The sequence below is a fragment of the Haliaeetus leucocephalus genome, unplaced genomic scaffold, assembly GCF_000737465.1.
Source record: "Haliaeetus leucocephalus isolate CR32 unplaced genomic scaffold, Haliaeetus_leucocephalus-4.0 Scaffold228, whole genome shotgun sequence".
NCBI classification, from domain to species: Eukaryota; Metazoa; Chordata; class Aves; order Accipitriformes; family Accipitridae; genus Haliaeetus; species Haliaeetus leucocephalus.
In genome coordinates, this window is record NW_010972664.1 from 21,328,171 (window position 1) to 21,349,836 (window position 21,666).

Consider the following 21,666-nt stretch of genomic DNA (forward strand, 5'->3'; position numbering starts at 1 on the left):
CATTACAGCCTGGCACTGTAGCAGACATAATGAATGCTTATCACAGCTTATCACAGAAGGATTTTGGCAAAGGCAAGATGAAACTCATCATCTCAAAAAGCTATGGCATAAAAACAACAAAAAAAGCAGAAAAATTTGCTCGTGTTTCAGTTTAGATAAAGTTATTACAAAATACGCTTTCTTCTTCCTTCAGTAAAAACACTCTTCTGAATAAACATGTTTTTCTAACAATCAAATAAGTTATTGTCCTTTATCTGCCAAGAAATGAACCCAGGATTCCGTTTTCCTTTACACTTGCACATAAGAAAACATCTAATATTTCACTTTAGATCCTTGATAAATGAAGCAGCACTACAATTCAGTGTGCAATTATGGAGAAACAGCTCTCTTGCCAGTATTTTCTTTGAAACAGTGACATGTAATTGAGTTGGTACACAATTTTGGAATTCGTGATAATTTTTTCAAAAGACATTTCCTCTGTAAGATGACCTGAAAATACAATCTACTTTTTAATCCAATTATTGCCCCTTTCAGTTTGTCACATTCAAAGAGTCTGACAGCTGATACGGCAGATATAAACTACTGAAAGTAATGCATGCTGCCTGCATCACAAATGAAGGAACAAAGAAAAACCTTTAGATATTTTTATCTATATTGCTTGTCAGAGGGGGTTAATGTGTGGGTTCATCAAAATTAGATTGTTGGGAAATATTCAAACTCAAACTCATCCCCTTTCCAACACCAAAGATTATGGCAATACTGACATTACTCAGACAGGTCTTTTAGTTTCATGATTGATCGCCACCTATCCCAGTGATGGACCTTCATCGACCTTTACTCTTGGCTCATTTGCCAAGGCAGCAGAATTATTTCTCAGGAAGTTAGAATCAGATGAAGAAATGGATGGGAGGCATCATACTTGTACAGGATGAATACAGATTGGTTTCCTCCATAATTCCAAGTACTTCAGAAGGTCTCTTCTTCTAAAGAATCTAGACACAATTATGCCTCAAGAGTGGAAAGCCAGGGCATTTTATTACAGCATTAGAAATCATATCCCTCAGGAGAAAATGTTCTTGGTCATTACAGGGACCTTTAAGACTTGGAAGCAGAAAGTTGCTTATACAACAAGAAAGCACTGTCAAATTAACTATACTGCCATTTCTCAAAAACCAGTAAGCTCATTATTTCCTTGATATATTAAAACAGAAAGATCTACAGCTAAGATGAGAACGCACTCCCCAAACATAGGCTTTTCAAACTGACTGTGAACAAAAACATAGAGCATCTTAGGTCTTCACACTAATCTAAGAAACATCACTAGGTAAAACATCAGTCACCAGAACTAACAGGGTTAGTATTCACAGGTTTTCACACACTTTAAAAAAGGCATCCTGACAATGCCACTTCGGTGATTTTAAACATAAGTTATATACGCACTGGTTTTTAACAGCTCTAAGTTACTCCTTTCAATTTCACAATTCATCCTCCTACCATTTGCCCCATCAGATATAGAAGTCCCCACAGAAGCCACACAGAACATACCAATGCAATATCATCTACAAAATACACTCAGATTAAGAGAAAAATATGTAGCCATGTTTAACACCAAATATTAACTCAATCCATCTTTCAAAAAAAAAAAAAACCAAAACACCCTAAGCTTGTCCGATTATGAGAAACAAAACATTTAACAGGATTCTTCCCTTATGACAAGAATTGTTTAATATACAGATGCTTGTAAGCTTCCAACAGCCAAGTTGAGCTCCAGGGTTTTACAGCTATCATTCCCATCTCCAACATGATGGCCCAGCTTCAGCACTGGAACATCCCTTGCAAGTAGGTAGTCAGAAGCTGGTTCAATGTATTTCAGTTTTACAAGTACACATTCTTTTACTTTATTTTTTCAGTTTTAGCATCAACGGGGACAATCTGAGTGCAACATAAAGGTTATTTCAAGCAGAAAAGCAATTTGCCATCTACCCTATTTCCTATCAGGATTCAATAATGACTTACTGTCACCAACACAAGTCTTTCTAGAAATGCTACAGGAGTTCAATATTCTATTACTATACTCTACAGCCACAAGTCAGTATTTACTGCATATTACATATTTGCACTTAATCAATGATACTGTACCAAAAAAAGGTAGCAGTGAGCTTCATGCAAGTAACATCACAATCATCACAGTACGCAATATTGCAAAGTATTTTTGTATGAAAAACATGGCTAGGACTCCTAACTTACTGGTTTTACATACAGTTGATTGTATAGGTGTACACTGCTTATCTCTGGTAGCTAAGTCAGACTAAGAAGTCTCCCACACACCGCAGCAGCTTATTCCTCTCCCTACTACCATAATTCATCACGCACTAAATCATGCTGATGAAACTGTTTGTGTGGCTATGCTATAAACATCAGTGAAGTAATCTGGGAAAGAAACCAAGCTATGTTTTTTATTAAAAAACATACACTTACAAGTCTGCATCATCTCACTGATGGGGTTCACAGCACAGCTGCGGAAGAAACTAGCATGGGGGACTGAACGGGTTAGGGTCAGGCAGGAAAATGAAACCAGCCTTCTCACCAGGAAAACTAATGTAACTCTGTACTCAAAAAAAAAAAAAAAAAAAAAAAAAGCAGCAAGCAAGGGGGAAGAGGTTTGTCAGCCTTAACACAGGCAACCACCACTGTCAGAACAGACTTACCTTTAACCCAAGTGCTAGGAACAGATCAGCATTTGCTGGGGTTTTTTTGGTTTGGTTTTTTTTTAAAAAAACATTTATACAGTGTTAACTTAATGGAACTGTAAGTCATATACACATTCACGTAAAGCCATCTGGCTAATTTGGGTATAATATGCCACATAACATAGTACAAATAAAGTCTGCAAGACCTCTCTAGTTATAATTGAGTTTTCACTTCACACTATCCAAACCTGTGCTTTTGGGTATACTGGGTCAGGAAAGGAAACTTCTCATTACTCATATGTTTATTTCAAGTTCTTTGATAATTGGCCTGGTGGGTTCTCCAAAAAAAGACTCCAGTGGGATTCTTAAGAGTTATAGACTGGTAAATGTGAACTCCATCCATGGCAAGATTGCAGATATAAGGGCATAGCAAACAACCTGCTGGGATAAGTTGAATATGGCTTTGGCAAAGAGAAACCCTGCTGGCACTCCAAGCAAACAGGTAGAAGAAATCCAAGAAAAACACATGCTTGGACTTTCAAAAAGCCCAGGCTGCTGCTTTAACAGTCTATGGCAGGAAGTCAAGTTGCCTGGTTATAGACGAAAGGTCCATTTATGGCCAGAAAACTGGCTAAAGACAAGGAACCAAGGGTAAGACTTAATAGTCAACTTTCCACTATGGAGAAGAGTCAATAGTGGAGCTGACCTGTCAGCATTGCTAGGAGTCCTTCTATTCAACATCTTCAGTGACCTGGACAGAAGTGCACAGTGAAATTCTCCAAGTCTGCAGATAGAGCTAAGCTTTTCCAGGTCAGCCAGCTGCAACAGCAATGACTATGAACTCTGGAAGGACCCCACCAAACTGAATAAGGAAAAAGTGTGGTAGATGAGCGTCAATGCAGGCAGATCTAAGACAATACATATGAGGGGAAAAAAATAATCTAAGTTGCGCATCCATGCTGAATTTATAGCTGGCGTTTACAATTCAAAAAAGTGATCTTGGAGTTGTCATTGACAGTCCTCTGAAATTACTGGCTCAATGTGCAAGACTTGCTGAAAATGTCATCTAGATATTGGACATCAACAGGAAGGAACTGAGAACACGGCAGAAAGTAATTTTGCTGCTATGTAAAGACAGTGCACTGCAATCTTAAGAATCAAGTTGGGGAGACAAGAATGGCATACAAGCAGGGCAGAGCAGAATTCACAAAGGTATAGAAAAGGACAATTAAAGGATTAAAAAGAGCAGCTGTCTTCGGAGAAAAGACTGAAGAGGCTAGGGCTCTTCAGTTTGGATGCAACACGACGAGGGGTGGGAGGGTGTAATACATCCAAAGCTTACAAAAACCTGATGACAGTAGATAAGATCAACATTGCTGGCAAGGAACTTTAGGAATCTGTTTTCTCAGGATCATGAGCAGATACTAAGGGGAACAGACAAGGATGTAGCCTCTAATGCTGCCAGTCTGGTGACTGGATGCTAGAACAGTAGGAGGACAGTGAGTCACAGAGTGGCCATGGTCACATGTTCTCCCTAAATAGCAATGTCACTGCCGCTGTTGAAGACCACATATTTGGCTACATGAACTACTGACCTGATCCAGCATGGTACTTCTTACCTTCTGAATCAAAACTGGAGAAGAAAATATTAATGTGAAATATATCAAACTGACTTAATACCAGGAAAAATTCTTAAAATACAATTTAATGATCTAATTCCCATTACACTCTTACAAGGAGACCCACTTTGGAAAAGAAAAGTACAGATGCTAAGTTAGATGTGGCGAGGAGCTTGGCTTTTGGGATGGAAGAGAATGAACAGGAAGACAACAAGCTTAGCTATCTCAATTATGCATTACTCCAGGCACTTGGAGTCAAGAAAAGCTCGCTTCCAAAACAGCTACACACCTCTGTGCCACAGGCTCCATCTCTGAAAGCTTCGATGTCAGCAAAGGCAGCCCAGGTTAGAAGTGGGCTGCCTGCCCCCACCTGCGTGACCAACTGTGGTTACAGTTCCTTGATATCACCTCAAGGGAATCCCACTCGGAGTAAAACACACTTTTAAAAGGCAATACCTGTTTCTCCATGAAGGCCCATCCTCTCCAGGCAAATCTTAAGTTAGGAGGGACAGAAAAAACAAGCTTAAAACAATGGAGTCACTGGACAGTATCTCAGCCGCAGAAGTTTCTTCAAAAGAGACAAGGCCATGTCAAGCATTTGTACACGGCTGGTTTCAAATACTAACAAATAGCAGTCTCACTGGTATTACTCTCTGCCTTGGAAACGCCATGGAAGCAGGGAGGTAGTGAGGCTCTCATCCTAATGTCTGCTGCTGAACAGCTCTACAGCCTGCTCTTCTAACCCAGATCTCTTGAGTACTTAAGACACAGGTGGCCTATTTCCTTCCCATGTTTTCCTCAAAACAGTCACCCGCTCTGCTTCACTGCTTCCTGCGCCTACCACAGGGGATGGCAGGAGAGAAACAGGCAGAGACAGGCTCTGAAAGCACTGGGACCAACACAATCCCCGGAGAAATATCTTAATATGATGAGAGATGGGCTCTATTAGTGGGTCCTCCACAGCTGGGCAGAGCAGTCTCCTCCTTGGGCTGAGCTTTGGTGCAGCAGGGGTGTGTGTGTGTCTCAGTACAGGGCCAGTACCCCTGGGGAATACACCTTAATATTGCTTGGGTTTCTTGTTCTTCACAAGCTGGACTGGAAACAGCTTTCAATACTACATGAGATTGTGACGGACAACTTGTAAGACAGGCCTAGAGCACACAACCTCGTCTTACCTTGAGACAGGAGCTGCATAGAATAAAACTCTTTTATCCAGTGCTCAGAGTCTGAATCACAGTTGAGGCAAAACGGTTCAGGAGCGCTGGACTGAGCTGAGACCTGGCAACACAAACAGACCCTGAACTGGTATCTGTTCCGATCAGCCAAGCTGGACGTGAAAACAGTGGCGCACGTAGGACCAAGGGATCCAGTACAATTCTTCCCTTGGGTTGGCACCCTGAGCTCTGCTGCAGATGGGGCTTGGTGACACCTTCCACAGCCCTGGGAGGCTGTGGGGAGACCAAACGAGCCACCAGCAGAACCTGCTGCAATACCATGCCCTCTTCCCTCCATTTCCAGGCTGTGAGGAACCAGCATCCATTGCAACAATAGAAGAACCGTAAGAAAAATGACTTGGGTCTTTTCCACATCTTCAGATCCCAGTGAAAGAAAATTAACCATTTAAGTGGCAACAAAGAGAAGAACCCAGCCTGAAGCACTATAACCACAAAGAACCACCTGAAGCGTACTTACACACAACAGCACTTGATCAATCATGTATACAGCAGTGTGAATACCCTAAGCACTACAAAAGCACTAAAAAGACCAATGGCTTCATCCCCACTTAAACATTTCAATTGTCATTTTAAGCAGTTAAGAACACATCCACACAGCTTGCAACAAGCACATATAAAAGCAACAAGTTTCCTTTTACTAATGAATTAAGTATTTTTTAAAATTATTAGTCAGTTTCTGCCCATGTATTTAAACTAAGCTATCTTAAAATTCAACACTTCTCAAATATTACAGTTCATATAACTAAGACAAATATACTTTTACATGCCCTTACCTTGTACTTGGGTTAGAAAAAAACCCAAACCAAACACCAAACCAAAAATAAGAAAAAGTCAAGCTGACCCTATAAAGAAAAATCATAAATGACACCCCACTAAAATTAAGAAACACTAAGTTGTGTCACTTTCATTTGTTATGTCCCAACACTCTGCTGCAAAGTTTAGATTTAAAACTTCTTGGAAAAGTATTTCAAATCCAAACATAAAAAGAATTTCAGCTGTGTTAAGAGTCTCACAGAGCAGGACGCAGCCTTCCCAACTCCTTCACAAGGATGTGGATGGAATCACCATGTTGCAGAAGACAACAATGGAAAGAATATACTGTTCAAAGACCAATTTGTAGTCTTAAACGCATACAATTTAAATCTGTATCACCGATCACAATAAAAGCACCGTGAAAAAACTATACTTTCTTGTTTGCTCTACGAGTTATGCAGTTCTTCAGATGCACGGGATGTTAAAACCTCAAGGTATTGGTGGACGAGTGTTGAGGACAATGTTAAGACCATGTTTTTTGCAGTACATCCTAGCCATTTTAAGTATGTAACTCAGTATTACATTAGCACAGAATTTTCCGTATACTAAGTGCTGACCTATTAATGCTTTCTACACCTGCTGCACATTTCCATTCTTAAAATGTAAGCAGTTTTCTGAAAATAATATTTACAATATCGCAATACTAAAGTCACTGAACCCTTTCCTAGAAGCCACCTACATCTTATGCTTGCATGACTTCAGCTTGTTTTATTTTGGCTTGTGTTATTTATGCCTGACCACATACCCTTTAACAGTTTAACAGCATAACTTCTCTGATTACCTGCAACACTTAAACCAAGTACTACTTCTAATAAATTGAGGAGGAGTATCAAAAACATTACAACTTCAAATGAAACAGTAGTTAGTTCTATGACGAGGCACCAACAGTGTTCTTCCAGCAAACAGAAAGCAGCAAGATAATCTATTTCTGCACTATTTTTATCTCCACATATTCAACTTGAGGAACTGGGAAGGAAGGGTTTCCATGGTTGTTTTAGTTGTGTGGCAGTCTATCTATAGAGTCCTTATTTTAGTAAAGTTTACCATATCGTTTGGGGAACTTTTGGAACTGGCGATTTGGGGGCTTTTCTGAACAGAAATCAAAGCAACAAAAATAGAAAGAAAAACACTAAGATTATTTATCACTTTATTGGGCAGAGACAACACAACAGCAGAGAAGTCCAGGAAGTAACACAAACAGTGAGCTTCTCTCAATTAACTAACACAGCTAAGTAAAAAAACATGATAAAATCCCTCAAAGTTAAAAAGGCTACAAGCCCTATGTTTATTACAACTACCTTGAATAGACAGTATTTTTTTTATAGAGTCTGGAGCCACTTGATCATACAGTAAACTCAGCTGTCCTTAAAAGCAACCCACACTTCTCATCTTATGATTAAGCAGGAACCCTGAGGAATACGGAGAGGCATAACCCTAAAGACAAAAACTTCTTTCTCCCATCTCAAGCTAGGGGAGTGTTGTAATTCTGGGCAGCACTGTTTGTGAACAGTTGACAATTACAAAATTAGGTACAACAGGCAGTTTTTGTTTGTTTTAATGCAAAACATAGACAATTAAAGCTCAGCACATTTTGCTTTACTCAGAGGGCAAGCACAAGTTCAAATTCCTATAAAACTGCACTACATTCACTTCACAAATCTGGTGGAGTTACTGAACTTAAACTAAAATTAATTTTTTAAACATACTTGCACAATGTTCCAGACGAGTTACTTCCATCTGCTAGAACCTTATTTTACCTAGTTTCATTATCTCTCTTCCCTAATTTGTATTCCCATATCCATTCTCTATTTACTCCAATTGCCTCTCAGATCTATTTTACTCCTTTCAGCTCTTCTCCTGTCCTGCTTCTTCCTTGTCCGTGACTCAGAATTATGGTAGCAACCTCTAGTTTGCCCCCTTCAACTCCCTCAAATGGGAGGAGTATCTCTCCTCATATCCAACCACCTATTCTAACCAGTCTGAAAAGGTGAGTGATTAAGTCATTGGCATTACTTCAGCCTTCCTCGCAGCTATACAGCCTCCCTGTGATTAAAACCAAAGCTGAATTTGTGTACAGATCATCACTGTCCAGATATATGCACAACCAAATACTGGTCTACGTAGTGTTTATCCAGCAGCCAGGAAAGAACCCATCACAACTCATACTCCCAGACTGCACACAGGTGTGCAAACAGCATGATCCTTTTCCTAGAAGGGTTACTGAACATCTACCCCACTTTACTGAAAATTCATCAAGCAATCACAAATAGCCTGTGTTGTGGGACACCGATTACTCATTTTAGGCTTTAAGTTCTGCCAGAATTTAAATTCATCCCACCTAAAGGCTGGGGTGTGGAACATCGGTTCCCAAACTGCAGAGCACTACAGAGGAAAAATGAAAGGGTGGCTCAAGAGGCTCCAAGCACTGACAATCCCAGGTGGCTGAGCAACCCCTGATAATAACTGCCTCACATCCCAACCTGGTAACAGCTCAGCCTTAAATACACACATACAGTCTGGCACTCCTGAAACACAAGAGCCAGAGATAACAGACCATACCTGCAGTAACCAGTCTGATGCCAGTACCAGAGAGAGAACCACCAGCTAGCAAGCTAGAAAGCACTTTTGTAAAGCTAATTAATAGCCTGCCATTACATCCAGATCCAAGTCAACTCACTTGAAAGAGCTGAACTCAATTTTAGCCTCTGGCTACTTTTCAAAAGGTGCTTCCAACCCCGAAAGGCAAACAACCTGACAGCCAACAGCCCATTCATACTGGGGAGATTGGTGTCCTCTCCAAGGTGGTATCTCCAGGTACATCACCCACTGTGTCGCTTTGGTATTTGCAAATGTTCACAGCTCAAGAGAACACCTTTTTTGCAACTTATGCTTCCTTCAGAGGTTAAGCAAGTGCTTGTAAAGTCTCCAGAACCCAGAGGGCACTTAAAAGCTCCTAATCCAAGTTTACAGAAGCAATTACAGCAGCTTTCACATGCCGTTTTGATTGCCTTCAGCATATGTGCTTTTTGAAAGGATGGACTAGAAAACATTGAGTAAACTGTATTTCTCTACATAAGCAGCAGACTGAAAGCTACTCAAAACATTTCTTATTCTTCTATAGCAAAATACATTATCTTCTCCCAGAAGGGATACTAAATTCTAGAACTATCTACCTGAAGTACCTCTGTACTCATACACACTTTTCACTTTGTCCTGTAATTCACATGGCTGTTTAAACTGTCTTTATAACACAGATGAGTTTTTCTAAAAAGACAGGCTCAAACACCACACTGTCACATCACAACTGCAGATCTCCTTTCCACTCATCACGGCATCCAACTTCATGTAAAATATACAAACACGCATGTTACACACCAAAGAACATCAGGAGAATGTATTTAAAAGGCTTTTTTAAACTGTTTGGGTGGAAGTAGAAACTAGCACAGCGTGAGGGGAGAGCTCAGACCTGTGCCCAAAGAGTGCCGAGATCTCAGTCAAATGAAATGATTTCATGCTGGAAGTTTTATGTAGGCAGCATCAAGAAACTGCTAAGAAACAGCACTACCCTCCATTGACAAACCCTCCACTCTAGCTACTCACACAGAATAAACCCTACTACTTACAGAGAAACACTTAACTTCCATGCTTGCCTCTAAACTAAGACAGCTTTGCACTTTTAATTGGATTCCCACATCTCAAAATGCCAATTTGGAACAGAGAAGATGTTTACTTTGATGATGGCAAACAGCAGAACTGATTGTGCATAGTTTTTGGAACTGCTTGTTTTATTTCAGGAACCAGCTTCTTTTGACTGTTTTTTCCAAGCTGAGTGCAGTTACAAGAAACACTAGAACACTACTAGAACAAGCTGAAGAATATGAGCTTTAAGAAAGGTAGGCTTCCCAATTCCTCCCTTTTAGTACAAATTTCAGCAGATGAGGAGAACCCCTCATGTGCATACAATTACTTTATATGCTAACTTACAATTGATCTCCACTAGGCTAGATATCCACCTTGCAAAGGAAAAAGCTTAAAATCTGAAATGCCTTCCTCCATAAAAATTACTCCTAAGAATTATTTGCACTGTTATAAAAAGAATTAACTTAATATTGCTGCGCCAAAAGTCTATCAGACCTTCAAATGCTGTTAAGGTCACCTTTAAACTAGTCACAAAATATGACTAGTATACACCAAAGTATGAACCACGTGTTTTTCTCATGTCATATATACAAGACAGCAGTATCTGACTAGACATCATGTCTGTATTTAAGACAATCCCTAAATACAAAACCTGAGCAGAAGTTTCTACACTCAACAAGTCAATTGGTATACCAGAATAGCTCTTCTTCCAAGAAAACTTCAGGTACAAGTAACCAGCTGCCAAGTACAGCTCCCCACATACCAGGAGAAACTTGTCTGAATCTTGTTTACCTATTCTATTATCTTAAAAAGCAGTGGTGAGGCCAACAAAGACCTTTAGGTACTGCCAGTATTTCTTTAGCAAGTACACCCATCTCCCATCACCCTCCTTTCCTTATATTTGACACAATCTGCAATCCAAGTGCAGACTTCACAGGTACCCGAGACAAGCACCTCACCCTTTACAGCTTTTTGTCTGTCTGTCGGTGAAGGTGAGAAGGAAGGTAAAAGCATATTAAAAAAAAAAAAAAAAAAAAAGGGTTGTTAACTGAATGAAGCAGAAGCCTTGCTGTTTTCAAGTCATAACTATATACTTTCACTTGCAAAAAAAACCCCAAAAACAAAACAGTTAATTGAAAAAAACCCCAAACCTGAGACAGCAAAGACTATCAGTAGGAATGCAATAGTGGAAAATTGTTTCAGTAGTGTTTCCAGTTACTATCACAATAAACTTTAGTTCTAAGCACAGATAGTTTCAACCTACTCTCTCCACCCTATGAGGCAACTCATCTGCACACAGACCTGCATCTGAAAATCTGACTGCAGGTTTCCATCTAAGGAAGGAAACTGCTACTCAAGGAAGGATGTCAGCCAGCCATCCAGGACAAACATGCAAGTGCCTTTAGTCTTTAACTATGTTGTTATGGGTGCGGTTAGACAAGGCTGCTAAGGTGACCTAATACTTAATACTTCGTTGTCATCAAAAGGGACACTCCTTTCCACCCCCCTCTCCCCCCAGCCATACGGTTCATCCCATCCCTTGTCATCGTAACTACAAAAATAAGGCAATTCAACTTGCTACCTGGCAGAATACTCTTTAACTCATGTTGAGTTAACTTTCTGATGAATAAGCAAGTTAACCGGCTCACTGTGTGGTCATGTAAGCTCCAGTGAGACCACACATAGGAAGTAGTAGGAATATGGCCAGTAGTGGAACCCAATTTTGATAGCAACAAGACAATTCTGCTGAACTATCAGCTAAATGCACTCCAAAGTTACGTTAAAAGAAATGACATTCAAGAGAAGCATCAAATTAGATTACAACCTAGGACTTTCAAGCAAAAACCAAGGCCTTGCCAAATACATTTGTATGTGCGTATGCACAGACACTGTACAAGGGTGCAAATATATCATTTACTTCAAAGGGTTCAAAAACATGTAAAAGCAATTCTTGACCTCGCATACAGGTTACCACTACTATTTGTTGTTCGTGAAAAATCATTAAACAGAAAACGGGGAAGGTGATTCAGTATCTGTTACAGAATTACATTGATTTAGAAGACTTACTTTTAGGGGCAAACTCAAATAAGCCCTGAGTACTTCTGTTAGAAAAGTAATTTCTAGGCCTAAAACACACTGAGCTCTATGAGTAGAAAAACATTATGGCAATACAGTCTTCTAATTCCAATGGCATATTGAGGGCATCCACTTATTTGGTCAACACTTCTCAAAAAAAGAAAGGCTGAGAAGAATAACCTGCTGGCTCTCTCCTGTCTTGTGAGCAAGGTGCTGACAGAGAGAAGTAGCTAATTATTTTGTTGTTGTAGCTTATTTCATTGTAATTCACCGATTCCTGTGGGATCTGGCTCATCAAAACTGACTTCATCAGAAGTTTCACATCAGGTGTTTTGTTACAGATATTATGACAAAAATTTCTAAGTTCAAGTGATGAAAAACTCTTTGTGTTAGGTGTGAGTATGACTCATCCTTAAGTCAGGATAGACACCATTTCTCATAATCTTTACTTGCAGTGGTAAACAAGTAGCAACAAAAACAGAAATCACAGCCAATGTATCACAAAGCAGACTGCCCTGAAAGAACAGCATCCCACACATTTTACAAACAGAAACAAGAAAGGAAACTTCATTAGTATCAACATAACCTGATGTGCAAGATGACAAGTCAACAAGGGAAAGCCGAGTAGCCACAGAAGCAGATGATACCTGAAGAGTGATACTGAATAAAGGAGAGTGTTATCCACCCCGAGAGGGAAAGAAGAACGTGTTTTGTGGAAGGCAGGCAGAGAACAATGAAGGAAATTGAAGAAAGTAAACATGCCAAAAAAGAAAATGAAAGGATGCTTACAAAATGAAAAGGAGAAAAATAAAATGCCACATCCTTTACTAGAGTTTGAAAGTACACAAATGAAATTACTTCCAGTCAACTGGTAAAAAAGGGTCATTTAGACAAGGAAGAGGGTCTCATGTGAAAACAGGAAGACAAAAAGTTCTATAATCTCATCTTTTGGGGAGCACTTTATTGATGGTTTTTGCATGCTTTAGTTGACAGCAATCACAATCCCAAAAAGTGCCCTCCTGCCTAAAAAAAAAAAAAATTAAAAAAATCATCATGTTTAGCAAGACTGAAAAACATGGAACAGATGAAAGGGACCGAGCAGTCAGGCTTTGAGTTCAGATGCTTTGTATTGGCAAATCTGAGTAGGCAGGACTTCTGGCTTGAAAGGAAATCACCCAAACTTCTCAGAAGTACACTCAAAAGATTTCTTCTCTTCCATAAACAGATTAAAACTAACAACTGTGGGAGAGAGGAGGGGAGGGGACCACAGACACAGAATATGAAGTAATTGTACTCAGCAGGGATTCAGAAGCAGTGGGAGGAAGAGGATGTTTAGTCAGTACCTTCCAGAAGTACCGAGATGAAGCTGCCCTACCTCTTCCTACCTAAATTACTTCAAACTTGTATAAAACAATGCATATGGGGTTACCGTGCCTCAGTACTTAATTAAAAAGACCAAAACCCAAAAGCCTTGTTACCACGTTCAATATTATTTATAAACTATTTGCCAGCTACACAATGACCTTTAGAAAAAGTAGATGTGTATGTATTTTAAGCAACCCTTGGTGGCATCCCCTTGGCTGTACAGAAAAACCCTATACAGCTATGCACGTTGCAACCAATACCTCTGCGCTCAAGGGGAGAAATCGGAGGACAGCCTCAAAAAGTGGTATACCCTGGGAGTGTCCTCCTGTCTAGGTACAAGAGACCCCTTCCTCCCCTGACACGTGTTGCCACTGAAACTGGGTCCTTATGTATAAAACACTTTTAATCTACACCTACCCCTCCCTTCCCAAAGCCTCACAAAGGAACAAACACAGGTGGACTGTGACTCTTTCCCTCAGAACATGAACTCGCAAACAAGCCACCGCATGGAAAATACATGATTGAATTTACTATGGAATAATTACTGCACTACAGCTTTCCACCTGCACAATCACCCTGAGGTAGTTCATTGTAGTTTATTTTCCTTGTATAGGCTCTGAATGAACACAGCTACCAGAAAGCAGTTTCACTCAGCTGACCTGCAATGATTGTTCACACGTCCATACCCTGGGTCCCTATTACTGTAATACACAAGGGCTTCATAATCCATAACTGCCCTCAGAATATCTGCTAAGATAGGAAAAGGCAATTAATCACATTTTGAGTTGGCACACTGCACAAAGCATTATTTGCCTACATCATGCAGCAGTACTGGCTGAACAGTAAAAACCCTACCATGGACACGAATCACGAGGTTATAAAGGCATTTTTACATTGGTATAGCCATTTCCACATGGAACAAGAATTACACGTGATGATACGAAGTTTCTCTCTACTGGCACAATCCAACCACACCAGAGCTTTCAACAGCTAAGCATTGCTGCTTAAAAACTCAGAGCTAGCAGGATGGTAGCCAGGCATACACAGCTCGCTCAAGGTCTCAGGACAGCAGCAGCAGGAGATGGCGACTCAACCCACATCTCCCAGCTCCCACATTTCCTTCACCTATAAGGTACTGCTGATGCTCTTCACTCTGTCCTCTTTATTCTGTTCCCTGCCAGTACTGACAGAACCAAAGCCTGCAGGAGCTCTGCAACCAAGCGCTTGTTTAGAGCTCATTTCACACGAGGCATCGTAATACAGGAGTACTACGACAAGCCAAGTCTTGTCTCTCCACTGTTGACGAAAAACTGTCCTGTGACTAAAGCAGTACAGCAAGACTAAAAACTAGGATAGACCTGGGGACTGAACTGAAAGCCTCATATAGAGGTCAAGTCTTTCCAGTTGACAGTTTCTTTAGGAGGTAATGCTCCATGATAGCTTCATTAAGCAGTGCTTGCAAGGCACTCAGTGTAATGACAGGGATTAGAATATGACTTGTAAATCAGTATGTTGGGTAAAAACCCTGAACTTTTGCCTGAAGGGACAAAATATAAGCAAAGTTCATCTCTACTTCTGTTTTGTATTCTACTCTGCTTCTCTGTACATTCTCTCTCTTGGCTACCACTGCTTTTAAACTGGTTCCCTGCGCTAATTAAGCTTATGTGCTCACCATTTTTCCCATCTGCTTTTCCTCCCCGCCACCAAATGACCTGGACTTCATCGGGCATCATCAGCCTCGTCTGAAAGAGCAGAAATCTTTGGACCCCCAGCAGACCAGGTAACGCTCCCCGAGCTCTTGCACTGGTTGGCAGCAGGAAGCCAACTGATCAGCATACACATATCAAGCACCAGCAAAAACACATTCTGCTCCAGACAAAATCCATGCCTTCTCTGCCTGCGAGCGGAGGAAACCAAGGTCACCGAGTTACAGCATATAAATAAATGAAACTGGACAAATCCTTAAGAAAGGAGGCATCATTAGTTCCACCACTCAGAAGAAATTTTTGGCAACAACTTGGTAACTGCTTAAAGCAGACCCATCTATATTAATGAGATACATGATAAACCTACCTCAATTCTATACCCTATGGAGAATTCAAAACTCAGCTGCTGAGGGCTGACTGCTTTCATTTTCTTAATGCTACTGCCATCTAACAGGCTTCAACAGCGAAGCCACTAACCCACCAACGCTCGTGCTTTTCTGGGAGAAGTACTTCAGAGACAGGCAGGGACCAGCCTACACACAGCTTGGGAAATTAGCATTCACACACAATCTAGCTCAACACCACTAGACGGGAAATCGCTCTAAATGAGAGAAGGAAATCTGTAGCAACAAATCTCAAAAAAAAAAAAGTCAATTTCTCCTAATCAAGAGGACAGCAAGCAGAACAAGTAATTTCCTAACCTTTACATTTAGAACAGACTGCTGCTTTAAGCACACAAAAGCTAAGCCAACATGTTTTGAAGTGTTCAAGATCTACAGAACTGACAATTTGGTTTTCTATTTCTGTCTGCTTACCCTGCTGCTCCTGCCTGTAAACATTTTGCAGGAGGATGTGAAATTCAACAGAGAGGACTCTGAACTATGAATGACTCCACAGTGGCGCATTCTTAGAAGTGCGTGGTGGTGCCTATGAGCTCACTCACACATGCTGACGTCACCAGTCAGGGTCAATTCGAGGCAGCTACAGCTCTACTTGGTTACAGCTGAAAGCCAGTTCATCAATGTGAAAATGCCCTTTCCCCACCTCTAGTGGTAATTTGAAGACAGAAAGAAAGAAAAGAAAAAAAGGAAAATATGTCAATGGTTTATGGAAATTAGGTTAATAGGACACCTGGTAATACCTTCAATTCTTTGCTGGTCTTTAACTTCTAGTAAAAACTTGCACTGAACACTGACTTCTTATCTCATTAGGCCTAATCATTCCATTTACCATACTAATTTTGTCTGACTTGATGATTTGGAAACCTCTGTATACATTGCATAATTTACTCTGAATGCTTTCATTCTGGATTCCTCAACTTGTGAGGCTCCTATGCAATAGATATGACAGCCTGTCCTCATTTGCACCCTGGTCTGTATTAATACCATAACCAGCTACCTGAGCTAGTAAAACGTAATACAAAAATCATCCTAAGGTCTTATCTACACAGGGCTGAGGAAAGAGTAAATTAGATAAGATTAAAGTAAGACATGTTGCATACAGGTATTCTTGCTCCAAATTAGGTATGCACAACTCCCCTTTAATATACCTTGACCTGATCAGCCAAGGTCAATGCAACTGCTTTATCTCCACAACAAGGAAAAGGACAACTTCATAACCACAGTTAAAAGACAGAACTTATCTTAATAGTTGAGCAGAACAGTGTCTAAACATAATCAGAACAACTACCCATTTCAAACACATTATTAAAGAACTTCTCATTGCTTCTTCAAATCAAAGTCTTAGTTGATTCATTCAGCTATATCATATCTAAGACTTCTATCAGAAGAACCTACTGTGCATGGTACACCATATCATTACGTGTCTGAGAAAAAGGATGGATGTAGGTTTCTCCACCACCATGGTTTTCCATCAGCTAAAGACAATGTACAGGGCTGCCCATCACAGAACGCAAACTGTAATAAAAAAGGGACTTGGAACCTCAACATCCCAAAAGTTGGTAAAATTGCATCTTCTGTTTTATAGAAGCACATGTGAACAGATGGAGGAAAAAAAGTTATTATAAACCAAAAAAGTAACCCACACCTGCTTTTAAATAACAATGCAGTTTTACCCAACATATTGCAGTTTTAAGTCAAAGCAGGAAAAAAAAAAGACTATCACCTAATCTTTTTAATTCTAAATATGACCACTGTAACAACTTCAGTACGCCTTGGAGTTGGAATAAGATATATACACCCCACATCTTTGTTACACCATTTATATAAAGCCAATATAAAAATGCACACTACATGGCATGAAAAGACAAAGTGCAGCAGAAAACACAGCATCTCAGAAAACCTTGCTGTCTTTTGCTCATCAGAAAGGTACATGCTCAGGCAGGGAAGCTGAAAACTCCAATGCTCCCCATCTATAAAATGAAACTAAGCTAGAATATGTAAGAAGCTATTATACTACCACAAGGTGATTTTACCACAAACTCAGGCAAGAGACTGGATAGTGGTTCCCACCATCACCACAAAGCAAAATATTATTAACCATGCAGAAGTTTGCTAGAGCTGCAGCCTCCCCAGTGTACAGTGCTCTGCCAACCACAAATCAATCAATCTAGTGACCCGAATTCAGGAACAACTAGATTGGACTAAACATCTTCAAGTCCAACTACTTTTCCCCTGCCTGGAGCAGGGCTTGACCAAAATGAAATAACATTGTCACTGCTTGAGTAAAGCACATTTATATGAAAAAATTCAGGAGATGAGAGCCTCTTCAAAAGAAAACTTTCCACTACGTATGTATAAGGTGTTTGCTGTCTACACAGCTTCCAGCTTTCATAAACTCTACTTTCAGCCTCAAAACATGTACTACCACAGCGCAGTAACACTAACTTCAGCCAAAAGAGAGCACTTTCCCACCAGCTCCACGGCAGCAAGCAACACATTTGACTCAAGTGTCATCTGAAGGCTTGCAGCTACTGTACAGCAACCCTAGAGATGAAAACTAAGTTTTGCATTAAAGACTCATCATGCTATAGGACAACTCTCTGAAGAAAGGTTAAGTATTTTAACTTCTTTTGACCTCAAGTCTTCCACATACAGAGAACTAAATCATGAGACAGCAAGTCAACAACGCAGAAATTTGAATGAAAGTCAAGATTTTATCAACCATTAGATTTGCTATATAGGTTGCCATACAGATGCTCAAAGAAAACTGTGCAATACTCTGACAACTCCAGAGGCAACATCTTTAGAACTGTTACCATAATGCAAGAAACAACTCTTAAAAAGCAATACATACTTTCACAACTCTTTCCATAGTAGAAAATTAAGTGGGTCATTATTTCAATATTCCAAACACAACAAACTCACCATGTTTATTGCTGGAATAAAGCCTCCTAAGGACAAACTAAATATACTGAAGATATTTTTAAAGTTTAGAGAAACAACATTTGTTATTCCACACATTTAAGCTAAGTATATAGCCGAATTTTTACTATTAAAGCAAGGATTCAACCACTCTGCTGTGTAAACAAACTAGTGTTGCCTCAACAAATTAACAGTGGCTTTCCCTAAGCACACTGTGTGTTCTGAGAATTTCTAAGTGGATATATTATACATATGAAAGCAGAAGAGTCCTCCGAGAGCCCTGAAAAAGCCTAATATCCTATAAAAGCCAGAGATCCCAACTACCTTGGCTTTTTAAGACAGTTTATAAAGTTCAAATATACTTGTGTTCTTTGCTAGTTACACTGAAAGACCTGAAACCCTTCACACCCTCAGAGCAGTAATTATGGCCATCATTTTACACATCAACATTTCAAATAAAAAAACTCTTTATAAGGGACTCCATAGATAATTATTGACTTTCAAAATGACTGTTTTCCCCGGTAAATTTAAGTCTACCATGAAGAAGAACGCCAAGGACCAACATGTAGCATGTGATGGCAATCTAACTGTACTTCTTTTGGGACAAGAAGAAAATGGGACATTTTGAAAGTAGGCATTTTTATTTAAGTACAGTATCAGCTTCACATTCAGAACAATGGAGGGTAGCCACATTGTGTTTCAAGGAATTATGTAGAAAAATGTTGTTTTTCTGCAAAACAATAAATTCTGAGCCCTGGATCACAGCCAAAAATAACAAATAACTCGGGTGTGTACTAGGGGAAGTACGGAGGCAAAACAGAAGAGTTTGAACGCACACGGAGAAATATGAAAGCCAAGATCTGCAGGTAGAAGGACATACGGTTCATGTGCTCTGTTCTGTTTCCAACCAAGTTAAAGCAGATAGTTCTTATTGCAAATCATTCCAAAAAATCAAGTGTTTATCTAATATTTTATATTTTAAAATATCAACCAATAATACTACAGTTTATATTTAACTACGATTTTTTACATAAAAATCATATCGAGAGCCCAGTTTGTTAGCAAATAAAGGGCAAAGCATATTACCAAAAAATTAGGCCAAAATACATATTTCCATTCCTAGAGGGTAGATGAACATTTAATTTGAATCCACACGTTCAAGACAGATACAGGTAAAATGACCTCAGTTCTTCTTTCTCGACCCACCAGCAGGAAACGTGCTAGCGGTTAGAGGAAACCAAGGAGAGCCATGGTTGCCCACATGCAAAATTCACAGGCAATATTTTACACCTTCGTTTTAACTGTGGTTATTTTATGGCCTCACTACAAGGTGGAACATCACCCTTATATGCAGCAACTTACATGTCTCAGCACCTCAGATTCCACCTGCAGGTTTGGTGAACTAACTCATACTTGAGTTCAAAACCAGATGGTTCTACATCAAAAAGGCTAAATATTATGGTTTCACGAAAAAAATTAAAAACCACAACAAACAAAGAAGACTTTAAGCCAGGGTTTAGAAGTTCAAGCCTGTTTATATCCGGTTATAAACTCTGTGTATGTGACAGCACTGGAAGAGGCTGACACCTCATAGCCAGAAGACATGACTTGCCAGGCTTTCAAGAAGTTGTTGCAGGGTTGTGCCAAGACTTGAACACGCTTCTTCTAAACCCTGAAGTCATCGAGCTACCAACCCGTGAGGAAGCTACTCCAAATGACCAAGCAGTTACTTCGTAAATACAATTAAATTTCACTGCCTGCTGCATTAAACCTTCACAATAACCAAGAGCAGGAGAAACGCCCTCAAAGAGCATATTAAACTGGTACTTCATTTTTACCTATCACAACTTCTTTTTATCTGCTACAAACAAAGTGCACGCACACTCTGGACTACTTGATAGGAACAAGAAAGCATGTTATTTTCATGGCACAGACATACACATCTTCAGCAAAAAGTCCAGCTTGCTGATAGTAGGCCTTCCCAATGCTGTTTATCTGGTAGCATCCTGTAGAATCAGAAGCATGACTCGTTTCAGTAACAAGCAACACTGTCACCATACTGGTTGAGGCACAAGGCTCAACTGTACAAGGACAATAAACTCCGCGTTACTGAAGGAACATAACAGCAACAAAAAGAAAATTCCCTGTAATGATTCCTTTAAAGCTGTGCTTATCCATTTAAGAAATGTCACTTGGAGAGGGGAAAAGAGAAAGTAAACGCAATACCAAAACCCAAGAGTTTAGCCAAAATGTTCAGTGCAGAAGAACCATGGCAGGAGAGTCAACAGGGAGAAGAACAAAATACTTAAAAACAAAACAAAACAAAAAACAAAACACCCAACACACATCAACAGTACATTAAAAATAAACAAACTATGATAAGCAGATACTTGTGCATGCACTTTTATCAAAGTCCAACAGGACTTGAAATAAAGAAAAGTTTAGAAAGTCATGATCCAAATAAAAGCTCATCAAGGCTACCTATGCTTGGAAACAGGACAAACTGTACTGATGTTCACTACTTGATTAGATTTAACTCCCTGCCAAAATGAAGTTTTTCTGAGCTTATTTGGGCATACATGATAGCGAACCTCCTCGCTTGCCCAAGTATTAGAAAACAAATTTTCACATTCAAACCACATTCAACACTAACGGTCTTAACTTCTCTAAGATTTTTGTCTAAGGTCTTGAAATAAAAAGCTTTCAAGAAAAGCTTTTGCTGTTAGTAGGTCAGGGACTTGAGAACAGTAAGTGGAAATAGGTGTGGCACTCTGACCAAAACCAATGTTGTTTTCAATTCTTTTTCTTCACAAAATCCTTTGAGAAAAGGAGTCAAGAAGATCAGAGAGAGAACTCTTCTCTCCACACCTAAAATACAGTGGTTTCACTAAAAGCAAAAAGAGGTATGTAAAAAATTTATTAAAATAAAACAAATTAACAAATGGAAGAGAAAATTGGATGGAGAAGTAAAATTGCACTTAAAATAGAACTCAAGTGAATTTATCCAGCTGCCTTCATTATAAGGCTTGCAATTTTGTTAAGGATCTTCTGCACAAAACCTGACATGTACTTTCTTCCTACAAAAAAACCCAAACAAACCAACAACAAAAAAATGCAACTAAGTATGACTTTTAAGTAGTTATCCCACATTCTTCTCCAATACATTGAATTTATACATAAATACTGTAAACACTGGATTT

General features: G+C 39.6%; 1 protein-coding gene across 3 annotated transcripts in view; it reads right to left on the reverse strand.

The window, feature by feature from the left end:
* GSK3B (glycogen synthase kinase 3 beta) overlaps positions 1-21,666 on the reverse strand; it is a 151,433-nt gene that overhangs the window by 110,529 nt on the left and 19,238 nt on the right. The window contains exon 2 of one of the 3 annotated variants that reach the window (XM_010567465.1): positions 5,485-5,587. The exons of the other annotated variants lie outside the window; for them this stretch is intronic. Coding sequence (XP_010565767.1) covers positions 5,485-5,503 — 19 coding nt within the window. The 5' untranslated portion in view covers positions 5,504-5,587. The remainder of the gene's footprint in view (positions 1-5,484; positions 5,588-21,666) is intronic. 3 annotated transcript variants of the gene reach the window in all.